General features: G+C 38.5%; 1 protein-coding gene and 1 long non-coding RNA gene across 23 annotated transcripts in view; one reads left to right on the forward strand and one right to left on the reverse strand.

Moving 5' to 3' along the window:
• The window catches only part of MRPL39 (mitochondrial ribosomal protein L39), a 238,959-nt gene that overhangs the window by 22,622 nt on the left and 192,989 nt on the right, over positions 1-23,348 (forward strand). For 8 of the 22 annotated variants that reach the window (XM_007966234.3, XM_073010171.1, XM_073010175.1 and 5 more), the window contains exon 10: positions 14,485-14,644. The exons of 12 other annotated variants lie outside the window; for them this stretch is intronic. In XM_007966234.3, coding sequence (XP_007964425.3) covers positions 14,485-14,644 — 160 coding nt within the window. Of the gene's footprint in view, positions 1-10,878; positions 11,761-13,424; positions 14,430-14,484; positions 14,645-23,348 lie in introns of those variants that run through there. 2 more of the 22 variants (XM_073010204.1, XM_037982826.2) reach the window with 2 other exon arrangements.
• On the reverse strand, positions 9,077-22,922 carry LOC103217839 (uncharacterized). The gene is made up of 3 exons (XR_491289.3): positions 22,179-22,922; positions 14,603-14,686; positions 9,077-10,350 (listed from the first exon to the last, which is right to left on the reverse strand). It is a non-coding gene; the product is annotated as an uncharacterized lncRNA (long non-coding RNA).

A 23,348-nucleotide genomic window follows, 5' to 3' on the forward strand; every position in this document is an offset into this window, starting at 1 on the left:
TGAGGAAACAGCATAGAGCTTGAAAGTGGTAAAGTGGGAATTTGAACGGAGACAGTTTCACTCACATGCTCTTATGTTCTACGTTGCCTCACGTATAAATAATTTTGTAGGAATAGCTTTCTGGCAGTGGAATTATTGACAGGCGCCACCAGATGCCGGCTTCCCAAAGGTTTTGCCAAATATTACTCCCAGTAACAGTGTCTAAGAGTGCCTGTTTACTCACACCTTGAGTAAGCCTTGGTAGTCAGTCTTACAAAAATATTTTGCCAAAAAGTTTCTGCTTCAGTGTCAGCAAGTTTTCTGTGTCTTGTGCACAGGCTTCCTCTGAAGGCTGTATTTTTTTTTTTTCTGGGTGAGGTCAGTCCATATCTTCCTGTTTCTTGATGAACTTTCTCATTTTGCTAGCATTTGTCTCTATGCTCCTTTCTAGGAAAAAATGTCTAAGAGGCGAGCCATTGCATGTCTAAAGTGGGTTCTGCACTTGTATTTGACGAACTATTCAGCTAGATACAGAATTCTAGATTGAAAAGTAGTTTTCTCTTCGAACTTTGAAAGCAGCTCAGTTATTTTCTGGCATCTGATTTTGCTAATAAAAGGTCTGATGCCGTCTGATTCTTGTTCCTTTTTATATAACCTGTTCTCTGCATCCCCTTCCCTCAACACACTCTGGACACTTAGGATCTTTTTATTCTTGGTGGTGTAAAGTTCGACAATCCTGTACCCGTATCTAGGTCTTTAGTCAGTTATTCTGCTTGGTATGTAGGCGGTCCTTTCAATTTTCGACATCTCTCTTTTATGTTTTTTTACTTTTTTTGTTCTTTCTTTTCTCTGGAGGTTCTTTGTTTCTCTAATACCGTTCAGCTGTATTTGCATCTTCTGTATCGGTCCTCTGTATTTTTTTCCCTTTCTCTATTATTTTACCTGCATTTATATTTTACTTGTAATACATTATGTCAAGCATATTTTAATTTCTGAAAGCTGTCTTGCTTCTCTTTCATAGAATCCTTTTCAGATTTTTGGATGTGATGTTTTTTCATGAAGCTTTCTGAAGATATCAATATAATTGGTATTCATTTGTTCATTCACTTTCTAGTCCCTGAATTATCTCTTTTCTCTGGTGACAGATTTTTTATCTTAGTCTTTCACTTACATGTTTCAGGCTTTTTTCAAATGTCTTATGTTTATTGGCTGTCAGTTTGTAGTTGAAAATGTGGATGTAGGGAGGTTGAGTGGCAGCTCTGTGGTTTGAGCAAGGTATGACTTCTTGTAGGCATCACTAAGGATGAGTAGGTAAATCTGGCTGGTAGGACGAGGGTTTGTAAAATGCTGGAATGAAGAGGTCTTGTCTTGGCTACTGATTTCTAAATTGACTCCCAGTTTTACAGAGACTGTTCTTTCACTGACTTTATAAAAGATCCCTTTGATATTTTACATGGGGCACTCCCTGGATTTAGGCCATTCTGTATTTGAAGATGGGGTAGTGTTCAATCCATTTGTATACAGGCCTTTAATTAATTCCTTTCTTTTTAGTTAGTTTAGATTTCATTAATCCCTCTACTGTCTTCTATCATCTACGAACTTCTGCCGTCTCTGATCTAAGGCCCAGTTGGGCTGCTTGGCTGCCTCTGATGGAACTTCCTCCACATGTTTTCTAGGTGATGACGTTCTCTAGTGTTTTATTAGTTACTTAGCTTTTTGTCTTTTAGAATTTGGTTGACATCTCTTGTTTATTGATTTTTTTTTCCATTCCCTTTGTTGTTTGTGAATTTATATACTTCAACATTTTTTTCTCTTAAAAATTGTGAAATATTTGAGCATACAGAAAAGTACACAGAATAATTTCACAAACTCTTGTTTGAGTGGGCGTTTTTCATGCTTTTTGGGCAGCTAGCACTGTGTGAACACCTGCTTTTTGGCAACTTCCCACTCCATGGATCTTACCTTACCCAGTAGAAGAATGAAATTTCATTTCCTACCCTTCCTTGCAGCTATGGCTGAGACAGGTAGCATGGGCTCACCAATTAGACATACCTGTGTGAAATCTGGAAGCAAGTACTTTGCAGACAAGAGTAGTTGTTGAGAGGAGCAGTGATGTGGTTTTCAATGCAGCAGTGGCAGAGGTCCCATGTAATGGTGCAAGGTGTGGAGGCTGTGCTTAGCAGTTTTTTCCCCAGAGCTGCTCCAGGGTATAAAAATCGGCGTTTTTTTGAGCCTCATAGTCCTGACCTCCAGGCCTGAGACTTGTGAGCCATTTTTTTTCTGTTTGTTTAAACTAGCAAGTGTAGATACTGTTGTTTGTAACCAAGAGTGCTGATATACAGCCACTATTTAATTGTAACCACTGTCAACCTTTTTCCTTATTTACTTCAGATCCTTTTGTGTTTAAATAAAGGAAAAACTGCACATTCATTGAAGATCTTGTTACGTCATTTCCTTACTCTCACAAAGAACCACTATCCTGTTTGTACCTGTCCTTACTCTTCATGATTTTATATTTTTTACTACAATCCATATTATTCTGTGTATTTTAAAACTAAACATAATTAGTTTCATAATATATATCCTTTTGCAATTTGCTTTTATTGCTCATCATTGTTTTTTATATATAGCATATTGATACATGTAAAGAGTTAGTACATTCATTTCAACTGCTATATAGTATTTCACTATATGATTAATCCTATCATTAATTCATTTTCCTATTGATGACCACTGAGGATGTTATTGGCTTTTGAGTATTACAGTATTGCAGAAAATATCCTTGTGCATGTTTCTTTGTGTACACATTTGATAATATCTCCAGGGCGTGTACCACAGTGGACCATGCATCTTCAGCTTTACTAAATATTAAGCGGCTGCCACAATAGTTATACCAGTTTACTCTCTATCAGCAGTATGAGCATTCCCATTTCTCCACTCCCTCATTAACACTTATTATATTCAGACATTCAGATATTTTGTTGGTCAAATATGCATGATCCTGTCTCATTTAATTTGCTTAATACTGAGCATATAGTACCAATAAGCATGTCTTCATTTGTTTTTATGAATTACCAGTTTACAACCTTTGCCCCTTTTTTACAATTGGATTTTTTTTTTTTTTTTTTTTTCTTGAGAACAAGTCTCACTCTGTTGCCCAAGCTATAGTGCAGTGGCACGATCTTGGCTCTCTGCAGCCTCTGCCTACTGGATTCAAGCGATTCCCCTGCCTTAGCCTCCTGAGTAGCCGAGTAGCTGGGATTACAGGCAAGTGCCACCACACCCAGCTACTTTTATATTTTTAGTAGAGATGGGGTTTCATCATGTTGCCAGGCTGGTCTCCAACTTCTGGCCCCTAGTGATCTGTACTCCTTGGCCTCCCAAAGTGCTAGGATTATAAGTATAAGCCATTGCACCTGACTGGTTCTTTATATTTTTAGAAAGTTAAACCCTTGTGGGCCAGGTGCAAAAAAAGAAAGAAAGTTAAACCCTTGTCACTACAAATATTTCTCTTGTCTGGCTTACCTTTTAATTTTGTTTCTATTGTCTTTAGTTTTAAGGTAGACAATTCATCTTTTCCTCTATGATTTATATTTATGAAATTTAAAAAAGCCTTCCCTAAGTTGATGTTATAAAGCAGCCTACTGCATTGTTTATTTTAAAGTCTTGATTTTCACATTTAATTGTATAATTTATTTGAAGTTTACTTTTTGCATATAGAGTGAGGAAAGGGACCTAATTTTGAATCACCCTCTCCTTCACAAGGATAGGCAGTTCTTCTGGACCATTTATTTCCTCTCTACTCTTTTTCTTTTTCTTTTTTTTTTTTTGAGATGGAGTTTTACTCTTGTTGCCCAGGCTGGAGTGCAATGGCGTGATCTCGGCTCACTGCAGCCTCTGCTTCCTGGGTTCAAGTGATTGTCCTGCCTTAGCCTCCCGAGTGGCTGGGATTACAGGTGTCTGCCCCCACGACCAGCTGATTTTTGTATTTTTAGTAGAGATGGGGTTTCACCATGTTGGCCAGGCTAGTCTCGAACTCCTGACCTCAGGTGATCCGCCCACCTCATCCTCCCAAAGTGCTGGGATTACAGGTGAGCCACTGTGCCCAGCCTATTTCCTCTCTACTCTTAATGATTGTGCCATGCTGGCGTATAAAAGGTTCCTTTCAGTGCCTGGTTCTGCTTCATTGGTCCATTTATCTGTCCATGTACCACTGTAACACCGTTTTAACGACTATAGCTTTATAACAAGTTTTGATTTCTCTTATGGTGAGTTCTCCTTTCCTATTCTTTTTCAAAATTTTCATGTTTATTGTAGGGTCAGCTTGTTAACTTTTTAGTTGTCTTAAAATCTGTTTTGTCTGATAATGACATTCCTATGTCGGGTTTCCTTTTAATGGTACATATTTTTCCATTCCTTTCAACTTTTTCATGTCATTATTTTTTAGATTTTCTCTTAAGAACGTATAGGAATCTTTTTTTTTTTTTTTCCTTTCTTAAACCCATTCTCCTAAAATGATTGTGGATTTGGCGGTTTCTCCTTATGGCTAAATCAGCATTTGCTTATTTTATTTTAAGATGATTTTGTTAGTACTTTGTGTTCTGGTTTGGGATTTTTAAACGTGGTGATAAATTGCTTCTTTTTATCATTTAAATAATGATCCTCTCTATCTCAGTAATAATGATTTTTTCCTTTAATCTAGTTTTCTTAATCTGTTTTTTTAAAAAAATCAGGTTCTATTGTTAATACTAGTTTTTTTTTTAGTATTTACCTGGTATATTCTTACTTTCAACATTTTTATGTTGTTAGGTTTTAAGTCTGTCTTGTAAATAGCATAAAACTATTATTTCCTTTTAAATCTAGTCTTTGAATTACTGTCTTTTGGTAGATAAATTTTAATTTGTATTCACTTTACTGTGATTATCATTTCTTTGTATTATTTTTTCTCCTTTCCTGTCATAAGTTGGATTGATCCAGTTTTCCTTATTTTCCCTTTCTTTTTACTTTCTGTTTTAGAAGTTAGTGTTTCATTAATAAGTGTACCATTATTTAATCTATTCCCTATTTATGGTTGATTTTTAATTTTTGTTACTGTACTAATACTTCAGTTAGTAGCCTTGTACATATATGATTCCACATGTGTGCTAGTAGCTCTGTAAAATACATTGTTATACCTGATTCCAGGTCAAAGAGTATATGTATTTTAACTTTTAATAAATATAGATAATCTTTTAAAGATAAATTTATCCAGTAAGCGGATTTTATATGTCATATGTGATTACATATATTGAAGGAAAGGAGAAATACTTTGTTTTAGGAGTGGCTACTACTGCAGTGTTATTTTTGAAGCATCTCAAAATTGGTTGTTATTATGTCAGGATTCCCTGTTGAGAAAAAAATTCTGGAGACAAAATTTCATACATATGTTTATAATAATGAAATTTTTTAAAGCAAACTTGGATACCAGCTTCCTGATCTGCAGGATTTAGGGAAAACCAAATTGATGCTTGAGCATCTGTAAGGAATCCATTCACGTCAACTTGAAAAACAGTTCCTCAAATTGGGACACAGATATGCCAGGTACAGACAGTCCACAATATTAGAACAAGTTGAATTTTCAACATCAGTGGGTACTTGGATACATTTTCTCATTCAATTTAAGCAGCTGAGCAAGGTCCTGAGCTGGGTGTAATACCAAAAAATTAAAAAGGATTCTCCTTTCCTACAGAAGCTCCATCTAGAAGAGAGGATAATGTATACTACTTATACAAACCAAACATGGGGCACAAATGTGAAGCACGTTTATGGAGGAGCTATAATCTGCTTTGGGAGCATGGAGGAGAAAGATCATTTCCGGCTAGAACCCTTTTTGGAGTTCTTTCACTATGTGCTTGGCCTGGGTTAAGAGAGCATATTGCTGAGCTGCTAGCATTTGAGAAAGGACAATTTTCCTAAGTGGAGACTGGGTATGATTGTTGAAGCCTTGCAGCACAGGTGAGAGGGTGAGATGGGATGGCATTGACGTTTGTGGCTGTCTCATTAGTCAACCCATTACTTGCAAAGCAAGAACTCGCACCCAATTCCTTCTCATTGACTTTCCCTCTCTATTGCACTAGGCAGCAGCTGATAGATTAGGGTTAGTTAGTATCAGGTCATTGGTTGGTTGCAGCTGGTGGTAGAACATAGGGCAGCTGGTTTTGGGGCGGTGGGTGGGGGGGAGCAGGGGAAGTCAGGTGTATTTCATTGAGGTGGTTAGGATGGTTTTGGTGATGAGGGATGATGAGACTTCATTGGAATTTCATTGCTGCTTATCTCCAGAGAGGTCAACCACAAGACATCTCTTATCACTTAGCCTATATGGCAGACTCTCATTACACAGTGAATAGTGTGTAAACAGATCCATATGTTGCAGGATTTCTGCTGAGTACCATTCCTAGTAGCAACATCAACAGTAGCATCGTGTATAAAACCACTGTTTCCTCAGAGCTGGTTTATGATCCACCTGAATCTGAACTGCCTGGTCAGCCCGGTAAAAATGTAGTGTCCTCAGCTCCATTACAGTATTACAATCAGTGGGAGTGGGAGCCTGGGAGCTTGGGAATATGCATCTTGACAAGCTTCCCAGGTGAGAATCCTTTGATCTTCAGTTATATATAGAACTTTTCCCTTAATTGTCCGCTGTGATGAACTTTTATTTACCAAAAATCATTTCTTTCAGCTTAGTGGCATAGTGAAAATGAAATGTTCACTGTATTTAAACTCATTTCTGTAGTTAGACTTGGACTTTTAGGATATACTAGGTTAAGTGCTAGTGAGCTGGGAAATCCCTGAGCATTACAGAGAAGGGCAGAAGAGTGACTGAATATAGAGAAGACACCATTGTGATGACATTTGAGGAACCCACCTAAAAAATTCCAGTACTTGTATGTCTTAGATGAATGAAGACTAATACTAGTACACTTAGATTTGTTAAAACACTATAGTAACAGGCTGGGTGCGGTGGCTCACGCCTGTAATCCCAGCACTTTGGGAGGCCGAGACAGGCAGATCACCTGAGGTCAGGCGTTCGAGACCAGCCTGGCCAACATGGTGAAACCCCGTCTCTACTTAAAATACAAAAAATTAGCTGGGCGTGGTGGTACGTATCTGTAATCCCAGCCACTTGGGAGGCTGAGGCAGGAGAATCGAACCTTGGAGGCAGAGGTTGCAGTGAGCTGAGATTGCGCCATTGCACTCCAGACTGGGGGACAAGAGCAAGAGTTTGTCTCAAAAAACAAAAACAAAAACAAACCAAAAAAACTACAGTAATAGACAAGGAAAGAAAAAAAAAAACCTATGTAAACATTATTTCACTTACCCTTATTGCTATGGGAGAATTTGAAACCCAAAGTGGAAAGTTAAACTCTTATGTGCAAGTTTTTCCTGCTAGTTTCACTGTTTTCCAGTTGTTATTAGAGAACCCCATGCTCAGCCAGCTTTTTGTACTTGTGTCCCATCTATGAACTCTACTATTTTTCTTTAAGCTCCCTTTTTTCTTCACATTTCCTCACTTGAGGTATTCGCTATCACCTATTTTCAGAAAATTTCTAGTATTCTATGTTCTGTATATATTCTTCAGTCCTCTGACTTGACTTTTTTTCTCATATTCCTCCATTTTTTTTCTCCTTAATTTTTTAGCTATTGGGTCCATCTAACTGATGACAGTGAATATGAAAGGCTTGGTCTTGAATTCCGTAAATTTCTGGGGAAGTGGGTCAGATCCTAGATAAATCTCTTAACATTTTGCAATTTTTAAAAACCATCCTTGGTTTGTAACTTTCACACACACATACACACACACACACACACTCAGTCACTCACACATACATATATATACCTTGTTACTTACCCGTTCCTCCAATCCAAACACAGACTCAATCTTACTCATGCTTCAAGAATTTTTGTAATGACTGGTCAGGAGGAATCCCTCTACGATGAGGAGATAGGCAGTCAGAAGCCTAGGAGGGCTGGGCATTAGAATAAGCCCAGGAACCCTGGTTCTTTGGCTTGTCACCACGGGATTATAGTTAGTTTGGAGTTAGAGTGTCCTTGGGGAGATCTGCTGTGGTAGATCATTTGATTTAAATGACTGAAATGTAAAAGTTTGAAAGTTTGTGTTTAACACTTAATGCATAATAGACATTGTGCTTTTCACATGCATGATTTCATTTAAGCCTACATCCTATGAAATATGAAATATATTCATCATTTTACTGATGAAGAAATTGAGGCTTAGCGGAAGATTAAGTAACGATCTTAGGCTTCATGGAGTGTACTCAAATGCTCTTCAAATAAGGCATTTCCCAGCACAGATTTTCTTCAAGTGCCTTTGTAATGTTCATAGCTTTTTATTGTAACAGCAGGAAGGCTATACTACAATAGTTTATTCCAGCCCTAATGTTCTATGACTTTGTGTCTTTAGGCAGCAAGTAGGATTTTGAAGAACTGGGACTCAAAGCAAGGAATCCTCTTGTAGATATACACTGGCAGATAAAATGAAGAAACACTTTTTCACTCTGTCACCCAGGCTGGAAGGCAGTGGCACGATCTTCGTTCACTGCGAACTTCACCTCCTGGGTTCAAGTGATTCTCCTGCCTCAGCCTCCTGAGTATCTAGGATTACAGGCACTCACCACCATGCCTAGCTAATTTTTGTGTTTTTAGCAGAGACGAGGTTTCACTATGTTGACCAGGGTAGACTAGAACTCCTGACCTCAAGTGATCCACCCGCCTTAGCTTCCCAAAGTGTTGGAATTATAGGCGTGAGCCACTATGCCTGGCCTGAAGAAACTCTCTTGAGTATGTTCTACCTACATGGAAGCTCCATGGAGCCATAAGCTCATTCCGCGGGTTAGGAGAAGGAATTTGTATTGGCAGCACATACAACTTGAACGGAAAGTGGGGCAAAGCCAAATGGGTACTCTTACGTGAGAATACTGTGTCCTAGGAGTCAGGAAATTTCCCTTTAGTATCCTCATAATTTTCTTCCATTGTCTTTTTTTGGCAGATATCTTCTTATAATTTGTACTTTGCAAAAGAAAATGGGCCATAAAAATTATTTTAAATCAACTAAAGACTCATGAGATTTATTTGGTTACAGTGAATAAACTTGACAAAATGTTGAGAAGAGTTGTTAAAACAAGTATACATTAAATATACTAACAATTACATTTGGTTACATGTTTGTAAGTTATAGTTATTTAGAAACACTGCATAGAAACCCAAACCTTAAAAAGTCTGCAAATTAAATCATTAGCTTTTCTCTTCTCTAACAAAGTAGGGTGACTAGTTCTTAGATTAACCCAACTATAACATGGATGGAGCACTTGATTATCTTACAGAATATTCTCTATCTCACCTAAACCTCACAACAACCTTGTAAAGCATTATCCCCATTTCATGGATGAAGAAACAGGCTTAGAAGTGGAAAGGTAGATTCTCTGCTTGCACAACCATATTATGTGGCTTAGCTATTGAACTTGAACCTAGATTTGGGACTTCATTTCAAATATGAGTTTTTTAATTAAATCTTTGTATCTTGTATGGAAACAATATCTCACTAGCTCTCAGATGTTATTTGCCCTGCTACTTGTTAAAAATATCTCATTTAAAAAATTCAGCTTCATAGCCTTTCAATTTCCCTTTAAGAGTCAAATGAAAGTATTAATTCTAAACTGAAGTTGCCTAAACAGAAAATCGTTACATGGGGGAAAGTACCAGTTTCTAAATATTTTAAAAAATGTTGCCAGACAATCCATGATTTAACTGGAGGTTAGTAGTCCTTCTAATTTTTAACTACAAAAATATTATAGAAATTTTTGTTTAGCCCACATTTCTAACAGTTGAATCAAAGGTATTTATGAACATTATATTGAACAAGTGAAAACCTACAATTAAGAATGACAGGAATACATTTTCTGTTAATGATAAAAACAAACGTGGGCTTGATATTTAAATGAAAATGTTTGCATTTAGGATACTACTGATACATCTTTTAAATAACCTTACTTTTAAAACTTAGTTTAAGGTTGAACATCCCAGTGACCAGATTATGATTAACAGATTGAAAAATGATAAAGCCTGAAGTCTAAGTTTATCCAGCAGGGTGACTCATGCTTCTTTGTCATCCTCCCACGGCAGCAATTTGTTCCATGTGAATGCTAGTAACAGGCATCATACCCTGTTAATGCTAACATGTAGGAGTCAGTTGGAGGTAAAAACCCCTATCACGATTAGCATTAACAGCATACAGCCTACAGCAAGCCTTCAGCACTCAGAGGATGAGGCATAAAGAATTTAAACCACAGATTTCCCCTTCCTGGTTTGTGCCACCTGCAAGAGAGAAAGAAATGTTTGTGTATGCACATGCGGTTATAAAGCTGGAGTGACAGAATATAGTAAATCTGAAAGGAAAATAGTCCATTTTCTCTTGAAGGAGCTAATTAAATCCTTGGAATTTGTTGAAAGTGGTAGAGAAATTGGCAACTAAAAGACGACATTGTTACCTTTAGGCATATTTGAAAACTTTTTGAAAATTATGTTTTCAATTCTATAGTTTTGAATCAGGTACACATATGTATCATCATCTTTAAATCAAAAACAAAAACCACTCTTCAGAGTTTCCAGATGCCAAAATGCAAAGAGGGAAGCTTGCATTCTGACACAGTATAGTTTTTTTTTGTTTTTTTTTCTGATTTGTACTTCATCTGGGAGCTAGACAATTAAAGGCCCAAATATTCAAAATGGTCCTTTATGATTTATGAAAATTAAAACCCAATTAACCTGTTTTATAAAGGTAGGGTTCAGGCTGAATTTTTCATTCTGTAATAAATAGTTGAAGTTTTACCTTTATTCTTTCAGGAAATACGATACAAGCAATGGAGGTTTGCCTACAAATGAATCTATCTGAAAATGTCCCCGTCTGCTATTTAGAGATTCCTTTGGGGAAAGCAATACCCAGTGGCTTTGGTTTTGACTACATAAAGGAAGTATGACTTAAAGAGTCCTCTGTGTTTCAAACTACTTGTGTTAGGCAGAGGGTTGATTAAAAAAAAGAACAAGATGAATTTGCTACTTCCTTTTAGAGTCTGATTTTACTCTCTCAGATAAAGTGACATTTCTCCCACAGGTTTCTGATTTCAGTGTTACTATAGCAGAACCTAGAAGTTAGAGTATCATTCAAGTATGTGGTCTCCTGCAGTACAAGAGGGGAATCACCTTTTCTTTTATTTAATAATGAAACCAGCTAGATATAAAAATGTGACTAAGTTCAAAAGAAACGTATGAAGTAAAAAATTCCCCAGTGAATATATTTTGACGGGGCAGAATATCGTGGTTTGGAAATTTCCAAACCAAGGAAATATATCATTCTTACTGATAGTATTTTTTTAAACTTTACTGTTTTCTGAGATGAATTAGTTGATGATGAAAAAATTTGGATTAAATGATGTCATTTCAGGAATTCAATTCATTTTATAGAATTTCTGTCAATAAAGATTGTAAAGATAAGGACTTTTTTCCCCCCTTACAGGGTCCTGGACACAGTAAATGCTTAATAAATACGTATTAATAATCTAGCGTTAGTGCCTCCCCAGTCAAGATAACTCACCCTTTTCTTAAAAAGATGTGTTTAATTTGTATTGATGGTAAATTGCTTGCATACTATTCTACCAATCAATTTTATTCCTGTTCTTTAAAGGTAACATATGAGCACAGGTATTAAAATAAATATATTTAGTATACTGATTGGCTTTTCCCTCTTTTTAAATAAACATCTGAATTGCCTGATTAGAGCACTCAGAAAAGTGACAGTGTTTTTGATAATGTGTTATATATATTAAAAATTCTAATAGCTTTTTTATTGGTTCAAACTCTAAATGTATATCGAAATAAAACATGTCACACAGGTCCCCATTTGTTCTCAAACACAACCTTGTCATACAGACGTGATGAATTCCTAACACTGCAGAGAAATGAGAAGTTTGTCTAAATATACTGTAGAACCTTAGGTCATATTTAAAACCCAGTGATAGATGAAAAACATTAATGAACAGAATAAAGGAGAACATACCCCAGAATATATATATATTTTTTTCAATTTAAAAATAGTAGACTTTTAAGGACATTAAAATGACCAGAAGGTCATTCATCCATCAGTGTGGAGTCTACATCCACTTCCAGTGTTTTTGACTGGGCGAAGCAACCAACAACAGAATTGCTATGTGCCTGAGTGGGAATTAGTGGTCATAGACAACAAAGGCCAGTCTGTTAGCCAAGGCATTAGGCAGAGGGTGCTTTCATGAGGTAATAAGAAATGAAGTACTTCTTTCTGGAATCAGTGTGGCCACCAGCTCGTAAAGTGGCAGGGGAAGAATTATACACAATTATAAGCCTGACAATCAACAGTGACAGTGCTAACCAAGAATGTGAAAAGCATAATGTTTAATGTGTAGCAATACAAGAAGGATTTATATGAATTATACATTAGAAATTAGATTGGGGTCTTTGACTAGGTAGTTCTGCAGATATACTTCCAGTCCTCCCCTCACGCCACAATACTTATGCCTACCACATGAAATATCCATTGTCAGTATAAGCTTTACTATGTAGCATAGGTTCCAAGTTAAATGTTCTTAACAGAATTACTACACACTGAGTATCAAAATCATTCCTGCTCACAGTGGGTAAAAAATCTACAAGAGGAAGCGCTATGTAGACCACATTAATGATAACATCAAGTATCTTTCATTATATGATGGGCAATTCTTCCTCTTGTATTAAGAATGAAGCTGAAGGTGGCACTTTGGGAAATTTTTCCTTAGATTATGCTTTCCCGAAGGACAATTTTTTGGGGGGCAGGGTGGAGTGTGAGCATAAGATTTAAGAATATCTGGCCAGGTGTGGTGGCTTACGCCTGTAATCCCAGCATTTTGGAAGGCTGAGGTGGGTGGATCACAAGATCAGGAGTTCGAGACCAGCCTGACCAACATGGGAAAACCCCGTACTAAAAATACAAAAAAATTAGCTAGGCATGGTGGTGCGCGCCTGTAATCCCAGCTACTCCGAAGGCTGAGGCAGCAGAATCGCTTGAACCTGGGAGGCAGAAGGTTGCAGTGAGCCGAGACTGTGCCACTGCACTCCAGCCTGGGCAATAGAGCGAGACTCCGTCTCCAAAGAAAAAAAAAGATTTCAGAATATCCTTTTATTCTTACCTTGTTGATTTGCCAGGAAAGACGTTATCAAAACTATATATTCAGAGCATAATATGTCCTAAGTTTGTCATTAAAGTTCTGGTTTTCCTTCAAAATTTTTTTATTGTGGTGAACTATGTAATGTAATGTAAACATAATGTAAGTTTAACATCCTAACCACCTTTTTTTTTTTTTTTTTTTTTTTTTTTTTTAAAGACAGAGTCTTGCTTTGTCACCCAGGCTGGAGTGCGGTGGCGCGATCTCCGCTCACTGCAGGCTCCCCCTCCCGGGTTCACGCCATTCTCCTGCCTCAGCCGAGTAGCTGGGACTACAGGCGCCCACCACCACGCCCAGCTAATTTTTTGTATTTTTAGTAGAGACGGGGTTTCACTGTGTTAGCCAGGATGGTCTCCATCTCCTGACCTCGTGATCCGCCCGCCTCGGCCTCCCAAAGTGCTGGGATTACAGGCGTGAGCCACCGCGCCCGGCCATCTTAACCACTTTTAAGTGTACAGGTCAGCTATATTAAACAGTCATAATGTTGTACAACCATCATTAGCGTACATCTCCATAACTCTTTATCTTGTAAGGGTCTCGTTTTATGTCTAAATCATAGGTTATATTCTTCTACATTTATGTATATTTCTATATTGCTGCTTATTCTCAGCACCAACCATTTAATATTTGCAACCAAAGGAACTGCACACCATAAAGTTTTCTTTAAAAAAAGTTACAGTGGTCGAATTTCAGAACCAAAGCGATTGTGGGATAGCTCTAATTTTATTTACCCTGAAATATACAAATAATTTAAAACTACTAATTTGTTGTTACAAATCAAATGTACATCTATATTTACTGAAAGTCATCTTATATTGATGTAGCATTACAAATTCTACATCCAAAGCCATTTTAGTAGGTGAAATGTAATTATGTTGTTGAAAATTGAAGTGATTTAGTTTAGGTAACTTCCTCTAACTATTTTCCCACTAACATTTATGTGTACCAATCAAAAACATAATCATTAAGATAGAATAATGTTGATTCCTATTTGGATCCATTTGCTAAAAGCAATTAGCATATATTTGCATATGTGGAAGCAGTATCTGGCTTTTCTATCAGAATTTATTCTGATTCTCTATATTCTGCAGCTGCGGTTTGGGTTTATGTCATGGAAATAAGCAGTGATTAATGCAAGTATATAAAAATCAGGATTCTGTGAAACTTTGGATTTGTCATAATTTTTGGAATAACAATGATTTCTTGGTTACCTTTTGAGGCAGGGTCAAAAGTTGAAAGTGGCTGCCCACATGATGCACCAACAACCTGCCTCTATGAAAACTCTGCATCTGTCAAGAGTGTTTCCCTTCCCTGTTACTTAAGACAGAATTCCTTACCATTAGAGCCATCTCCATTGGGTGGGAGAGCCAAGGTGACAGGTACGGTCTCTGGTAGGTTGTTCTTGAAATGCAGACAGTTATCTGGGGAAAGAGGGTTGGGTTGAAGTTGACAACATCGCCTTAGATGTGTTTATTAGGTTAGTTAGTCATCTTTGAAAGCAGAGATCAAGGGCTGAGGAGAGAGGACCTGGGATAGGTAGATTTTAATGGGAATAAAGAGTAATTTAGAGGAAAGATGAGGATGTACCCCAAATAGTTTGATAGTTCAGTAGTTTTTTATTTATAATTTAAGCTCACACTTTTCACGTCCAGCATAAAGCAGCAACAAATTAAGTATTTAGACTATCATCTGAGTTTTAGTTTTCTGAGTTTCAACCTCTCTACATGCTATAAAATGTCATATAAAGTGTTTAATTTCTCAGAGATTCTTCATGAAGACTTGCAGTGTTCTCTGACAAAAAGAAAATCCAAATGACTGCCTTTCTAAAGTGTATTTATTTGTGTAAAGTTTATCACATATTTTCTGTAGAATATGATTCTGTGTTACATCTCAGTAACTGACGTTAAAGATGAGTCAACTTCTCTGCTACCAGGGAATGAGATAAAGAGTATTATGTTTCCTCTTAACTTCACATGAGTTCCATCATTAACAAGGGATTGACGGTGGCCAACTGGGGTCACGTCTTCTGAAGCACACAAACTCATCTTTAAAGGTAAAAATGGATTGTGCTGTAGGAATAACATACATCCTGAAATCTTGGTGAATGATAAGATTACCACTTTTCAGATCATTAACTTTAGATATAAGAAAAATTCCCTGAATAAGCCATTGCTGGGGGAAAAATTATAAACTTTTCATGTCATGATATTTTATTTACTTCCATAAAAACAGCATCACTTCTTAATATTTCTAATTGAGAGTTCTTTATTGAAAAATAGCAACTATTTCTCAATTAAGAGCTCCTTATTGAAAATAGCAGTTTGCACACAAAATAGCATAACATTCTTTTCTGTATTTTGAGAATTAAGAAAATAAATGTTTTTAAAGATATATGCCAATAGTGATATTTAACACATAAAGGTGTGATGGATTTTTGAAGCGTCTTAGAAGAAAGTCAGTGTGGATATTGCAGGGTCGCTGTGGAAATGTGTATCAGTGACTGTTTAGTTGTAAATGCACAAAAGAGAAAGAATGTCAGCCTTAGAGGATTATCCTGCTTTGCCCAATTTTAGAACCAGGAAGCTTTTACTGAAATGACTTTGTGGAACTTATTTACAAGCTAAGTTACCTTCCCAATAGTTTTATTATGGACAGTAGTTAGTGCTTTCACTTTTCTGATGAAGATGTGTTAAAAAAAAAAAAAAAAAAAAAAAAGGTTAGGAATTTCCTCTTCCCCACCAGACTGATTATGTGGAATAAGCAGAAACAGGATGACAGCCAGCTGGAGTCTGACTGCGGGGACTCACTTCCTCAACACCCTGACCTCACACTGGCTCAGCGGCAGGTCTGAACTGTGCTGAAATGTTATAGAACAAATGTAAATAAAGCTGTGGGTAGGGAGGGGAGAGCTAGTGGGAGAGATGCGTTCTGTTGCTTTAAGTGATGGCCATTCTTTCTTATTTCTTGTTTCCACAAAACGTTTTCCATTTGTCTAACAAACTTCTTAATATCATATTTCCATAAGATAATTTTAATACTTTTTAAAATTTATAATTCGATTTTGATGTCTTTTCTCCCCACTCCCAGGGAACAGAAAATAGGGTGGCTGTTATCTGCTCTGGAGTGTTTTGTCACCCTTCCATGAGGCCTCCTTTGTGCATTTGAGTTCACTGTTTATGCTTAACACTGAATTTCAACAAAATGCCTCATTTGGAACTTATTATGTGTTACCTGTTTGTTGTTTATATCCATATGTCTGTATCATCAGACAAAATTGATTTTCTATTTCTGTAAGCTACAGTTTATCTTTTTCTGATTCCATACACCATAATGGCCCCAAACAAGGAAGAATTTGTGTGCTAAAACTATTTAAGGCAAATGGAGTAAATTCTGTAAACAAAAGGTTTGGTTTTGCCTTTTTAAAAATTCACTCTTACATGGATGGGATACCCTGTGTTATAAGGCAAAGACCATTTACATGTTACATTCCCATGGCATTTGACCCAATGCTATAACAAACCAAATGAGGGTCATGATCACTGCTCCACAAGATGTCACCATACACACTCTTAGGCACTAGATATACCTACGTCAAGTGTTCAAGTATGGACCTGTCCTCTTCGCCTTCCTTATCTTGTACTCTCAGATAGCACACTCCTGGAGGCTGGTTTCTCCTCATCTCCTGATGGGACCCTGCTTCTCTATCTTCCCCAAGGTGGCTAGTCCTCTCTCCATCCTCTGTCAGAGCACTTATCACACTGGATGGTAATTATTTCATGTGTCTCTTCTTAGTGCTGAGGTGTATGTGATGGCAGAGACTGAGTCTTCCCTCAGTGCTGGATATACAGCTGACAGATACTCACTAAATACTTTTGAATGAATGTTTGAGAGTTTCCAAAGGCATTTCTATCTGCATAGTGGGCTTTTATTTGGCACTGGAGCATTTCAGGACTTAACTGATATGCAGGTTCTTGGAGAATTTAGTAGAAGCTTACAAATGTGGGGATATATTAATAAGGTTTGTTGGCATTCCAGATTGGCAGTGGACCCTTTTTAGAAGATTCCAGGCTTGGATCTCAGTCTGTCAAGTATAAAGTAAAGCTGGAGAATACTGGTAGAAATCATCGTCTGGACTTGTGGTTAAAAATTAAGTTTCATCCCGGATTTTAAAAACCACTCTTGGATGCTATAATCATGTGTTTTAATTGCATAGAACCATGTCCTTGTTCTTAGGAGATCCATGCTGAAACATCTAGAAGTTAGATGCCAGGTTTGCATATAGATATATATAGAGAGATGGGTAGGGACACAGAAAGATAAGTCAATGTGGCAAATATTAACAATTAGAAAATCTAATTGAAAAGTAGGAGTGTTCATTGTTCTGTTGTTTTCAGCCTGCCTGGGTTCCATTCCATACCCCACCAGTGTTACTAGCTGTGTGGTATTTGGCAAGTTAATAAACCTCTTTCAGTCTTAGTTGTTTCCCTGAAAATGGAGATAAAGGTATAACCTACTCAGAAAGTCTTGTGAAGATGAAGTGACAATGCAAAACATTTAGTTGGGTGCCAGCCTCATAATCAGGGTTCAATGAATGATAGCCGTGATACTAATGACATCAGTCATCAGTGCTTAGTGAGTACTTTATAAGTACCCTACATCTATCACATGTTACACTTGCTATTTTAAAAGTTCAAGCCCAGATACATTTACCACGGTATAATTGAACCGTTATATAAATTAGAGGTTATCTACAAGCAGGTAAAAGCCAAGTTAAAATAATTCTTTGGTTTATCCTAACCTTTAAGTTGTAAAGTAACTGCTAAAAGATATACCAAAATGTTTTCTTGGAAATAATTTTCAGAAGTATTTTAGTAGTTTTCGTTTGGTTAAGGAGAAGGATATGCATTCTGAAACAAAAATTCTAAAAACCAGACAACTTTTTACCGTGTCAGTGTGGTCTCTGAAAATTTGTGACACAGTAAAATGTCTTTAAAATGTCTTTACTTTCTCAGACTGCATTTGTATCTCACCTTCCAAATTGATTTCTTATAATACACAAGATCATCCACTGAAACAAAATAATAGCAAACACACAGGGCTCCCTCTGCCAAGCACCTAGGTGTTTGATGTCTACTGACTCAGCTATTCCTCCTCACAACCTTAGGAATGAGTGTTCACACCCTCCCCATTGAAACATGGGGGCCTTGAGGCACAGGCAGGTGAAGTAACTTGCACAAGGTTAATCAGTGGCAAGGAGCATGCAGCTGGGTTGCCCACCTGGGCAATCTGACACCTGTTTCCCATGCTTGGAACCGTTATTTGTGTGAGCATACAAAGGACCAGAGCATTTTGTTAAGACAGCCAGGAACTTATAATTTGTGTAGAACACTCTCGATTATGGAGAACTGGCATAAATGTCATTGTAGGGCATTGTTTCACCTTATCCAAACATCAGCCTCACAATTTCATTAAATCACCTATTTGATATTCTTCACTAATCTTTCCTTCTGCCAGTGCCTTAACTCTGTCTACTCACACAAGGTAGCAATATCTGTGCTAATCTGGCCTAACAATTAGCACAGATATTAGTGATCTGTGCTAATTGATTAATATCTCTGCTAATTGTTTCTCAGAATTAGCACAGATATTCACAATCTGTTTTAAACTTCAGCAACTTAAGCTATGTTAAGCCACACTTTCTGGTGAGTGTGTCACTGTGTGTAAGGGTGGTGATTTTAGGAATCACATGTTCTTCCACATTGCTGAGAGCCGTGGACTTTGAGTGAGGATGCTGAACTGCTCAGACATATGATGTGCTTATTTGAGGACAGATGTGCTTTTGCGCTGGTTTTGCTTAAGGCTCTGAATATTATAAGCCCAAAGACATTGATTGATGGACAGAACTTAAGTGTTTCAGGGCAGCTGAGAATTACACAGCAGTGATCATATTAAAAGCATTGCATTTCCTTAAGAGTCTGAGATAAGAAAAAGTTTTTCATATATATATATATGAAACTCATATATGAAAGTTGTAGCTACTGAGAGGTGGGATAAAAAGAGGCTTTTAAAATTGTAATATTTTTCCTTGAAAAGTAGTGTTTCACAATTGTGTTATTCTATCTAATTTAAGGAAACATGTAACAGTTTTGAGTCCAGTAAGGTCAGTGAAAGACAAAAATACATTCTATAGTGAATTATGGTGGTACTTACTTTGACTTTCTTTGGACATAGAGGACCTAAATTTACTAGGACCAGCTGTGTCCCAGGAGGTATGTGAAAGTGAACTTGGTAGTTACACTGGAATCACAGAATTTCATCAGTGTACAGAATTTTAGAAATGATTCAGTCCCGGCCACCCATCAGCCACCCATCTTAGAGATGAGAAAAATGAGGCACAGAAATCTGAAGAGTTGATACTAGAAACAAACCACGGTTCTTAGACTGGTGTTCCTTCCCCAATATTAGGCTTCTGCAGAGTGGCAGCCTCATATCAAAACAATAAGGCTATTAAAATCAATAGCTTCAGCTAAGCAGTAGCCAATGACTAACAAAAATGGAGACACCAACTAGTTAAGGATAGAGATGCTCAGTCCAAGTGAAGGCCAAGAGTCAACATCCCACTTTCCTCTATTCAAGCTATTTATGCCTACTACGTTTAGAATACTGATTATGAAAGTGGACCCCCAAAGAGGGTCATGACTGAGGTTCAAGGAAGCCTCTAGCCTGCTGACGCCGAATGCAAAATGGTGTGTGAGGATGCACATTAAAAAAAAATTTCCGGGAAGAGGTTATAAAATTTCCGTTAGATTCTCAAGGAGGTAGGAATAAAGGATTTTAATAACTGTTACTCCAAAATGAAAGAATTCCTTTAAATTGAATGGCAGATCTTAGTCATGACATGAAAAGCTGATAAATAAAAAAACTTTTCAAAAGTTAAAACCTAGGGCTTTTTGGGGTAGATTTTTTGATTTATAGAAGACTGTTAAGATGAGGTATTGAAAGATGAAGGTTACAAATTTTCCATGTTGGCACATGGAAAGTAAAGAATGGCAAAATTTGTAGCACATTCTAATTAGTTCAAGTATTTATGTTACCAAAATTGAAATGCTATCAAATTGCATAGTAACATCCTGATAGCCTTTCCTCTAACTTTTTGGGTTTGTAAGGGTAGGGTGGTGCCTATCCTGCTCACTTTTGTCTCTCTAGCATAGCGTCCAGCACAGGCAGACTGTGATGACTTTTTTTTTGGTAAAGACCAGTGAATTACACTTTTTACACATGATTAGGTTAAAACAAGAGTAGATATTTGTGCAAACACCACTCTTACCCCGTGAAGTGGTTGTAGGTCTCAGACGGTGCTAATTTTTCTCTTTCTTAATGTGTGTGGTTAGGAAGCTGGGTCCTGTGGCCAGAGTGAGCTGACCCGCTATGTGAGGAAACTTGCTTGTCACAGCCTAATAAGGAGTAGTCCTTGCGGCAGAAGTAATTAGTAAATGTGCTTTGGTCATTTGACAGAAATCAGGGAGGCAGCAAGGAGTCATGGAAATGAGCCCAAACTGAGAGTCAAAAACCTGTGGTCTGCCGACACCCCCATCCCACATCCGTACCTGAAAGCAGGCTGTGCACTAGGGACCTAGTGACCTTACTAGAAAAAACTCAAATTATCTGAGCCACAAGTCCTCATGGGCAAAATGTGGATACCACCACCTAACCCTGCCAATTTCCTATCATTGTGACTATCAAATTAAACCACAGGCAGGAAGTTGCCTTGAAAACTTTTTATAGCGTATATTACTGTTCACATAGATAAGCAATTAACTTTACATATACCCGTTTTTAAAAGATCAGTCCTGTGATTAAAAGTTTGGCTGCCCTAAATCACTTCGATTATACATTATGTTAAAGCCATATAAAAGAGGCACTACTTCAGAGAGATGAATGGAGATTACAAGCAGTAATTTTGGCTTTGGAATATACACATAATGTCCACTTGACCTCATCTGTTTGACACAAAATGTAAACTAAATTATGAGCATCATTAGATACCTTGGCCTTTTCAAATCACACAGGGTCCTGGATCTGCTGTGTGATGCTGGAGAAGTAACTTCACTTCTCTGGGCCCCAGCTCCTTAATTTTTAACATACTTTGGATTCTTATATCTTTGTCAGCTGTCAACTTCAGTATTTTCAGGTAAACTTCTATCCATAGTCATCTCAATATACCTGCTTTAGATGATACAAACTTCAAAAGATCCAGCTCTCCCTCGTAAAACGTGGAGGACAGACACCAAGGGGGTTTTGTGAGAGTAAAGGCAACTGCTCAGCAAAAACGCACCCTGGCACAACAGGAGCGAATAATACAGACGCTGATTGAGCGTTTGCTCCATCTTCACTTCTGTTAAATGAAGACATTGATATCTAAAATGCTATGAGTCTAACTTTGTAAAATTAAAATAGATTTGCAGTTATTTTTCAAAATAGAAAAGATACAAGTTTTGAAGGCAGTCTCTTTTTCCACACTGCCCCTGTAGTGTGTTTTACACACTTCTCTGGCTGCTTCAACAGGGGAAGTTGGTCCAGGGCCATTATACAGGTACCTCCCCAACCATCCAAGGAAACTTTGCAAAGAAGCTCAAGTGTTAGGTTTCCAACACCCCTCCTTCCCCTTGCCTCTGCCCGCGGGAATCCATTCAGCGCAATCTCCGGTCCCGGGCGAGGCGACACCTCTGAGTCCCCAGGGGGCACCCGCAGACGCGCGCGGGACCGAGCCGGGCTCTACGGCCACGTGCGCGCTGCCCCCGCCTTGCCCCGCCAGTCCACCCGGCGGTGACCCTCGCACCGAGGTCCCCCGGCGTCCCTGCCACGTTGAAGAGAGGAAAGGCGGGCGGGAGCGCGAGACTGAAGTCGGCGTACCTGCAGTGCCAGGAGCGTCTCCTTGGTTCCCCGCGCTTGCTCTGCGGGCGGCTTGGGGCTCCGCGATCCGCTCCCTTCCCAAGGCTGCAGGCGGCGCTGGGCCCGGGCTCGGCTGCGCACAGGAAGCCCGCGCCTGCGAACGTGCGACCCTTTTATAACTCACTTGTGACTCATAACCGACCAGGCGCCTTTTCTGCAAACCCCCCCGCTTCTCCCCCCTCCTGCCTGTTCTTGGAACCTACGGCTTGAAAAACTTTTTTCTTTTTAAAGGAAAAGTCGAAAAAGCCCAGCGCCCGGGGAGTTGGTGTTTTCCCCTTTCCCTTTCTCGTGGGTCATTGCGTGTGTGTATTTTTTTCTCTCGACACACGCCGTGTACTTTCCTGCACCCGCGCCGCAAGGCTCAGCCTCCAACCTTTGTTCTTAAAGAAAAGGAAACGCCTTCAAGTGACGGCCCAGACGTCGCCCGAAATTTCAGTCGGCTGGAGGGGGAAGTGGCGACTTCTTGCAACTGGATGGCAGGAGTGTCTCTACTCTCTCCATGCAGGGAGCCCGAGAGGAGCAAGTGGGAGGTTTTTCCTCCTCGACCATATCAGCTGGAGCCAAGCAGGTCCCTAAGAGAGGAAGAAATGGTCTTCAGGCGATCCTGTATTTCATCCCTACATCATCACCCTTCAAGAGCCCGCGTTTGGTTTGGAATATGTAACTGGGCTTTGAGAACGTTTGTACTGTGTCTGGTACCCGCATTTATACTCGGGATGTCAAGATACACGACCTGAAACTTTAAAAATTTTAACCTTCCCAACATTCTCCCCTTGCCCTCCACTGCCATCTCCAGGACATATTCCTGGAGCACATGGGCCTTCAGTCGGTTTAATTTTTCCTCTTTCTTTTCTCCCGGACCCTGCCACAAGGGGAACATTTTCCTGGAGCAGCCATTTGATTTTGGGGGATGGAAAGGAACAAATGGATCTAAAGCCTGGCAATTTTATCCTGCAAGCCTAGTCGAGTAACTCATTCATGAGTATCAGTTCAATAAACGTTTAGACTTTGAAGAAGAAGGAAATATGAGGAAGAAAAGGAGGACAGGAATAGATCTAGCCTCATCATCATGTGACTGCGGCCTTTTTGTAAGAAAGAGGGGCCACTGCTGGACTGCATTGCAAGTATCTA

Source organism: Chlorocebus sabaeus, chromosome 2 (assembly GCF_047675955.1).
Source record: "Chlorocebus sabaeus isolate Y175 chromosome 2, mChlSab1.0.hap1, whole genome shotgun sequence".
In the NCBI taxonomy this organism is placed as follows: domain Eukaryota; kingdom Metazoa; phylum Chordata; class Mammalia; order Primates; family Cercopithecidae; genus Chlorocebus; species Chlorocebus sabaeus.